The sequence below is a fragment of the Saccopteryx leptura genome, chromosome 1 (assembly GCF_036850995.1).
Source record: "Saccopteryx leptura isolate mSacLep1 chromosome 1, mSacLep1_pri_phased_curated, whole genome shotgun sequence".
Taxonomy (NCBI): Eukaryota; Metazoa; Chordata; class Mammalia; order Chiroptera; family Emballonuridae; genus Saccopteryx; species Saccopteryx leptura.
Genome location: NC_089503.1, coordinates 15,936,858 through 15,945,708, shown reverse-complemented (window position 1 = coordinate 15,945,708; position 8,851 = coordinate 15,936,858). Strand labels below are relative to the sequence as shown.

Here is an 8,851-nt window from a genome sequence, read left to right as displayed (position 1 = left end):
GTACAGATTTATTCACTTACTTGGGAGGATGTCTCTTGGAATTTCCCTTATCTTTATTTTAGCTGGCTGGTCCGAACTGACCATAACAACCATGGAAGTCACCAGTGAAAAATATCAAAGTCATCTGTCCCTGAATGATTATATAGGGTTGAGTCTCACACTGAGCTTGGAATCCTGTCCTAGATTATCTTTCTTAAAACCTAAAATCTTAGAATCATAGGGATTTTCTAATATTCTGTCTAGTTTAACCTAATTAGGATGATACGTTGATTTTTCTTCTTTAGATATATTTTTATTTTTTAATTACAGTTTATATTTGATATTGTTCTGTATTATTTTTAGATGAACAGCATACAGTTTACACAATTATGTAATTTACAAAGTGGTCCCCTTGATATTTCTACTCACCCCTGCATGAATTTCCTAATAAATTTCTCCACTTTCATCCCCCTTGTTTCAAATACTCATTATATATGACATGACTGCACATACCTGGTCACAGTTGTTTGGCTCAAGAGTGGATGTTATATCAAACATTGGTCAACCAGAATAATTTCTTGTAACTTTTTGATAAGAACCAAGAGATTTTATTTCCTTTCAATGTATATCCATAAGAGAGCTTGCTGGATCATATAGTCATTTTACTTTTAATTTTTGAGGAACTTCTATACTGTTTATTGTAGTGGTTATATCAATTTACATTCCCACCAAAAAGGGTTCTCTTCATATGTTCACTAACATGTATCTCATGTCTATCTCTCTCTTTTTTCTTCTTGGGGAAATGTCTCTTTCCTTTTTTTTTTAAATTTATTTTTTAATTGACCTTATTAGGGTGACATTGGTTAATAATATCATACAGGTTTCAAGTGTACATTTCTATGACATATGATCAGTATATCACGCTGTGTGCCCACCACCCAAAGTTAAATCATCTTCATGTCTCCTTTTGATAATGGACATCCTACCAGGTATAAAGTGATATATGATTGTGGTTTTCATTTGCATCTCCTTGATGATTAGTGATGTTGAGCATCTTTTAATATGCCTGTTGACCATTTGTAGTTCTTTGGAAAAATTGTCCATTTAGGTCCTTTGCCAATTTTTTAATATGGTTATAGTTTTTTTCCTATTGAGTTGTATTAGTCCTTTATATATATTTGCATATTAACCCTTATTTAAGTCTTTAATCCATTTTGAGTTGATTTTTGTATATGCTGTGAGGTAGGTGTGCTTAATACATTTCAGGTTGATTTTTGTGAGTGGTGTAAGATAGAAATCTAATTTTCCTTTTCTTCCTTTTCCTTCCCTTCCCTTCCCTTCCCTTCCCTTCCCTTCCCTTCCCTTCCCTTCCCTTCCCTTCCCTTCCCTTCCCTTCCCATTCTTTTCCTTCCTTTCCCTGGCTCCCCTCCCCTTCCCTCCCCTTCTCTTCTCTTCTTTTCTTTTTTGCTTGTGGATATTCAGTTTTACATTACCATTTATTGAAGAGACTATTTTTTTCCCTTGTGCATTCTTGATGCCTTTTTTTTGGTCATATATGAGTGGGTTTAATTTTTATTTTATTTTAGTGAGAGGAGGGGAGGCAAGGAGACAGACTCTCGCATGTGCTTCGACCAGGATCCACCCAGCAAGCCCACTAGGTGGTGATGTCTGCCCATCTGGATCACAGGACTTTTAGAGCCTGAGGCAGAGGCAAAGTAGCCATCCTCAGTGCCAGAGGCCAACTTGCTTGAACCAATTGAGCCATGGCTGTGAGAGGGGAGAGAGAAAGAGAGAGTGAGAGGGGGGTGGGGTGGAGAAGCAGATGGTTGCTTCTCCTGTGTGCCCTGACAGGGAATCAAACCCAGGACATCCACATGCTATCTGATGCTCTACCAACCAACTGGTCTGGTCTATAAATGGGTTTATTTATGGGATTTCTATTGATCTATTTTCCTGTTTGCATACCAATATCATCCTGTTTTGATTGCTAAGTTTTGTAATATACAGGGCAGGGCATAAGTATATTACATAAGTAGGTTTACAGTTTTTTGAATGGAAAATAATAATAAGTAATAATAGGAGAATAAACTATTTCATATACTTATGACTATAAACCTACGTTTTTACCTTCCTATAGTTTGAAATCAGCTTTGCTCTTCTTGCTTGCTGGAAATTGCTTAGCTACAGTGGTGTTTTATGTTGCTTAATGCATAATTAAGCCCAATGTAGTTGGATGCTAGTTAAGTCAGTTTCTTTTAAACTAATTTAGTGCATTGCAGCGCTCAAAATAAGTAGAAATATGCAAATGCACTGTTGCTGCTACTGGCGCCTTTTTCTTTACTCCATTTATAAATGCAAGACTGTGCATCAGAAATCAATTTAAATCCAGGCAAAGGGTAAACAGTCATGCTGAATACCTTCCTGACATGAACAAGGCTGTCATTGACAAAGAAGATAGAGAGAATGGAGTCACAGCCTGCACTGTTGATAAAAAAAAGTGAAATTAAAGAAGGGACAAATCACAAGATGTTTGTGAGTTGTATACTGAAAACAACCTTTTGGACAAAGTCTGCTCTCAATAGCTCAAACGTTTACACATATTAAGGTTCTCAATAGCATGTGAGTGTCTTTAAAGTCCTGTATGTGTGTGTGCCTGTGTTTCACATCCAATATATTATTTTCATCTCAACAGATCAGTAGTAAATAGCTACTTCATACAAGTCTCACCTGAAGTTATCAGCCTCATTTTCAGGGAAAAATGTAGTTTATATGCATTTTTAAAGAGCAAAATCAAAATTAAGAAACAGGAAAACAATGTACGTGTTTTGAAATTTTTGTTAACACTAGAAAAAAAAATCACTGGCAATGGCCCATTTAAAAATAAAACCTTTTTCTTGGCACTATGAGCCCATGCTGACTGGGTCTATGGGGCACTGCTATTGGAGGACAAAACTGTGCCATACACTCAGTGACAGATATACTTTATCATTCACTCTTTTTTTTTTCTTTTTAGTCAGAGAGAGAGTGAGAGAGAGAGAGACAGACAGACAGGAAGGGAGTGAGATGAGAAACCTCAACTTGTAGTTATGGCACGTTAGTTTTTCATTGATTGCTTTCTCATATGTGCCTTGACAGGGGGTGAGGGCTGCAGCCGAGCCAGTGACCCCTTGCTCAAGCCAGCGACCTTTGGGCCAGTGACCATGGGGTCATGTCTATGATCCCACACTCAAGCCAGTGACCCTGTGCTCAAGCTGGTGAGCCTGCAATCAAGCCGGAAGAGCCTGTGCGCAAGCTGGTGACCTCAGGGTTTTGAACCTGGGCCCTCAGTGTCCCAAGCTGATGCTCTATCCACTGTGCCACTGCCTGGTCAAGCACCATTCACTCTTTAAATGTGCTGTTTATTATTTTTGACTAACTCTTACCAAACCTAGCACATAGATTATTCTGACACACAGTCTTCTTACCTATTATAGGATTTGGGCATGATGGTTTTATGATTTGTAAAATAAAGCCTCAACTTCATTTAGCATTCCTATGCTTCTCATTATGTGTTCTAGCTTTAAAAATAAAATTTCTATTTCCTTATTCTCTCTAAATCTGTGCTTTTTTTTTTACATCTTTCTGTTTCTCTTCCCAGTGTATTAATGAATCTGACACACCCTCAACACAAACTTAGCTAATAAATTATATTTTAGAATTTTGCCCAACAACACATGGTAAATATGATCACACAATTTCAGGAGGTTGAGGGTTTGGAACCCAATCAGAAACTCAAGAGTTTTTGACATAAATTGGTATCAGGTTGATCTTCTGTATTCAAACCTCCCAGTTCCTCGAACAATATTTATCACCTCTTTCTTCTGCTCTTGAAGAACTCAGTTCTGTTAAGTGGATGAAGTATATCTATAATAGTACTCTTCTGAGATTTAGGGTGGTCCATGACTACACAATGTTTTCTCAACAGAAGTCAAATCACAGAAGTTTGGGAGAATCTTAAACATAACACATTTTCATTTTCCAGCTAACACGGAAAGTTACATCTAAAATTAGAAACAAGTGTGTGCACATTTCTTGATGCCACACACTCTATTGGATAGGCATTGCATACATTTCTTAACAAAGCTCTTTGTTTTAACAATGTTTCTATAAAGCTATATGTTTCAATAAAACTTTATATTTTCAATCAAATTCTTTGTACATTCATTTTTATACAGATTACATGTTCTCACATCAATTCAACTACTTTGTATTGGATATTTTTTTGCCCTAAACCTCACCTCTTGGGCAGTACCTCCTGGACACAATATTGTTTATTTCTGTCCATTAAAACTTGCTGACTATGAATTAACACACTATTTTTGAGTTTATTTGATTTTTTGTTTTCTTTTTGAACTGTGTCTCTTTCTTGGTTATTCAAGGTATTTGATGGGATCCTCTGTCTAGGTATTTGTGAGCGGCTCTTAGTAGTTTAGTTTCGAGATGTTTTTCTATTATTTTCCAGTAAGTGGCACTGGATTAGACAGTTTAGCTCTGTGAAATCCCTGGGCTGGCTCCCACTGCCTGGTGGCTGCCATCATGCTGTAGCCATGAATTGGAGGTGGGGTGGGCTGAGGGTCCTGGTTGCCTTTCTGTTCTTTGTAGCAATGGCCACCTTGGGCCTTTGCCTGTTGTCTCCTGTGCCCTGATGGACTAGGGACTAGACACAGAGCACCCTTTCTGTTCAGGGGAAATGGTGGTTCTGTGGAATTAGCTCCCATGTATGGAAAGCTGTGGGTTTGAAGCACTTTGTGTTTCCAGATCTCTGTCCAAAGTGTGGGCTGCAAACAGACTGCAGGAGAACCGGCAGAATCCCAGTGTTGCATCCCCTGTTCTGTCCCAGAATTCAGCCATTGCTCTAGTTCTTCACTCCTGACAATGACCCTCCTGCCCCATCTCTCCACTCCTCCTGGCAGGAGGAAACCCAGATACAACTGTGTTGGTTCCTCCCCTCTCTGGAGCCCAGCCATGCCTGGTCTATTGAAGTGCTGTGTCTCTATCTTTTTGCATCCTCATCCCCATCCTCACTGTTCCATGCCCACCTTCAGTTGCTTCAAAGTGTGGATCTTTCAGGTGTACCTGTGTACCCATCAGGGAGGGGTTCCTTTGCTGAGTTATAGCTGCTCAAATAGCTGAAATTTCAATGGGAGAGATCAAGGGGATCTCTCACTCCCCCATTCCTCTCTTAATGCTTTATAATTTAATTTCTTTTGAGTTGAAGAGAATAAACAATATTTGGAACTTTTTTATATAAATGCATTGAACAGTAAGCAAAAATATGATGATAAAAACATTTTTTACAAATATCAATGGGTTTAAGAAATAATCAAAGTTTATGTAAGAAACCTATATGCAATGAATTAAAAAGTAAGCAATGTAATCAGTGATAATATCTCCCAAAACCTTTTAAATGAGATTAAGTAAATGTAGCAGAACTGAACTAAAGAGTAGAAAACATGTCTTAAAATATGTCTAAAATCCTAAATATCAGAATAACTGGATTCATTTCCCACACATGGTTTCTATTTCTGTTTTACTGAAAATTAAAACATTTAATAGAAGGAATAAATTAGTTTTTATTTGTGAAGTATCCTGGTCCTATGTATGCTTTCACTGAATACAGAAGAAAAGAAAAGCAGAAAGAATTCAACCTATGAGCTCCAGCTGGTACAGAAGAAAGTAGAGGAGGTCCTCAGGAAAGAATGAGCCACCTCTGAGGACAGCCTGATCATTCAGCTGCGGAGGTTCTGGGGCAGGTAACTACTATATACCTGTGGGGTGAGAGCATGGTACACAGGTGTACAGCTGACACCAATACCTTCAAAAACATTTGTTTGGCCAAAGTCACCTATGTGGACCACTGAGACCATTATGAGTGGTCAAGCTAGATAACCTCTTTGTGACAAACCATAAGGTCTGCTAGGCCATATCCCAGAAGACTTGTTCATCACAGCATCCATCAGCTGGAATAAGAGAAAGGTTATGGGGAATTTCCTTTCAAGAAATTCAGTAAATGTGACTGTCTACTTAAAAAAAGCCCTGACCCCACTCAGTTTCCCCCAGGTTTTACCAAGACAGCTCTCTATCTGCCTCCGTATTAGTAGTACTTAAGTTTGATATTAAGATGATTTTTTTATTGACAACTGAGAGAGTACTTCTATATGCAGGACATCCATGAACCTATGGTAAATAATATATGTCAGATCCATCCATTGTCTTCCTGCTTGAAACTCTTTGCAGCAGCTAATTGTGTATGTATGTGGACTTCTGTGTGTGTGTCAGTCTGGGAGAAAGAAAGTGAGATAATTGGAAATTTTTGAGGAAAAGGGAATAAAATAGAACAAATTACCACCATTCTGGTACAGTCTATCAGACAAAAGTTTCCTTGATGTCACACATTTAAACAACTCACATTTATTTTTGAAAGAATATGTATCTGCTTTGGGGCATGGAGGGAAACAGAAGCTGGGGAGTTTACAGTGGCAATTAAACTACAGTCTTGAAATTGAAGTATTTTTCCAGGGGATAATTCAATATTTAAAAAAGCGTATCTATATAGTTAAATTTAACACATTTTTTCCCATATGATATATAATAAACTACTACAAATGAAAATGGTGGAAAAAATATACATGAGAAAAATAAATATATAATTACAAGTATTTATTACAATTAGTTTTATGTAATATTGTGACTTTTGTTTCTAAACACTCAATACCTTTCTTATCCTAGGTAAGATTTTATTGCAAATAAACCTTATTGTTTAGGAGCCAGTGAAGATACCAAATAGTTAGATGAAAGTTTCATGGTCTTATGTACATTTGGTAATATATTTGAATAATACAGGACATAATTACTTAGAAAAAATTTAATGAAAAGTTGTAGGCTTGACCAGGCTTTGAAAATTTATTAAATATTCTTCTACGTCCAGATAATTAAGCAATCACAGCAATGAAGGGATTCTTTTCCTCGTAATTACAGTACGTAAAGCCTTTTTTACATCCTTATTCCGGAAGCTGTAGACCAGAGGGTTCAACATGGGGATCACCATTGTATAGAACACGGACACCACTTTGTCCTGACTCAGGGAGTAGCTGGAAGTAGGTCTCAGGTAAGTATACATGGAGGTGGAATAGAATAGAAATATAGCTATTAGGTGAGAGGCACACGTAGAGAAAGCTTTGTGCCTCCCCTCCCCTGAATGCATACGGAAGATGGAGAAGAGAATGTAAGTGTAGGAGGAGAGGATGAGCACCAGAACCCCCACCAAATTTACTCCAGCAAAAGTGGAAAAGATGCTTTCATTCAGGTGTGTGTCAGAACATGAGAGCTTAAAAATGGGAGGGCTGTCACAGAAGAAGTGGTGGATGACATTGGAACTGCAGAACGGCAAGCTGCTTACATAACTTGTGTTCACCATGGAGTTCAACAGCCCCGCCGTGAAGGCTCCTGCTGCCATTTTTAGGCAGACTGTCCTGGACATGACCAAGGGGTAAAGTAGAGGGTTGCATATGGCCACATAGCGGTCATAGGCCATTAACCCAAAGAGGAGGCATTCAGTAGTGGCCAAGGCGATAAAGAAGTACATCTGCAGAAAGCAGCCAGCAAATGAGATGGTTTTCTTCTCTGAAAATAAATCCACCAATACCTTTGGGGTGACGTTGGAGGAACAACAAACATCCACAAAGGACAGGTTAGCCAGGAAGAAATACATGGGTGTGTGAAGTCGTGAATCAATCCTGATTAAGAAGATCATCCCAACATTCCCCCAGACTGTCAGAGTGTAGATCACAAAAATGAGCAAAAAGAGGACAATCTGTAGCTCCAGCGTGTCTGTTAATCCCAGCAGGATGAACTCTGTCACCAAGGTGTAATTTGTCCTGGTCATTTGTTACAGATATAGGTTGCTTAAATTTGTATTAGGTGTAGATATTTCCCTCTCCAAAGATTATAGGAATAGTAAAAAAAAAATGTTAATGAGCTTATTCACAGATGGGAAATAAAAACCCAAGTTTAATACAGCCTGGTAAATAGAGTAACTGAAGAAAGAAGAAAATTAGTGAGCAAATGGAGAAACATTTGAAAATCTGAAGCAATTGACTTTATTAAATCTGGTTGTAGGTCTCTCAAATTACTAGTCTCAACCCACATACTGCACTTAAGTTTCTGCCAATGCAACACATATTGTTCTCGACCAGCCCACACCCAAAAAGCAAAGGATACAAATATCCCTGCTTAAGTGTCTCCCATTCTCAAAGAGGTATGTGGATTTAACACAAATCCATCATTTATTTCTCAAGACCACTCTATTTTTTCAATTCCAAAATTCATGCTTTGCCTCCCAGATATTTTTCATGTACTATGAGCAGCAAAAATAATGACAATTTCAAATAATTTGACATCTATTCTATCTTACAGAAGGATTTTTTAGTGTTTTAAAAGTGAGCCACATAATTGTTCTCAATGCACAGTACACTATGAAATTAATGTCATGTAATAACAGACACAGTACCTGTCCGCCACAGTGACTAAGAGCATCAGGTCCTCATGAGCTTTCTCCTTAGTGTCTTACTCATGTAGACTATTATTTTCTTTTTATTAGTGGTTCTCATTTGGAGCTTAAACATAAAAAAAATTTTCACTTTGTAAATGAAATGAAATGCAGTGAATATTTGAATTAACCCTTGGCAAAATTTTAAAATGCCTCATGAGTAGATATTTGTCACTGCACTTTTATTTTGTTTTCCTAGAAGAGAATGGGGTAACCATGGGGACTAGATTATAGGGTTTGATTGTGGAGTCAATCCTCTAAAGGCTGAGACTGCAGTCTCAAAAG

At 37.8% G+C, this 8,851-nt stretch overlaps 1 protein-coding gene across 1 annotated transcript; it reads right to left on the bottom strand.

Annotated features, from left to right (window-relative positions):
- Positions 1 to 6,722: 6,722 nt before the first annotated feature.
- On the bottom strand, positions 6,723 to 8,588 carry LOC136388654 (olfactory receptor 5F1-like). The gene is made up of 2 exons (XM_066360477.1): positions 8,528 to 8,588; positions 6,723 to 8,054 (listed from the first exon to the last, which is right to left on the bottom strand). Exon 2 carries the CDS (start codon positions 7,901 to 7,903, stop codon positions 6,959 to 6,961), a length of 945 nt encoding a protein of 314 aa, XP_066216574.1. The 5' UTR covers positions 7,904 to 8,054; positions 8,528 to 8,588; the 3' UTR covers positions 6,723 to 6,958.
- Between the last annotated feature and the right edge of the window lie 263 nt (positions 8,589 to 8,851).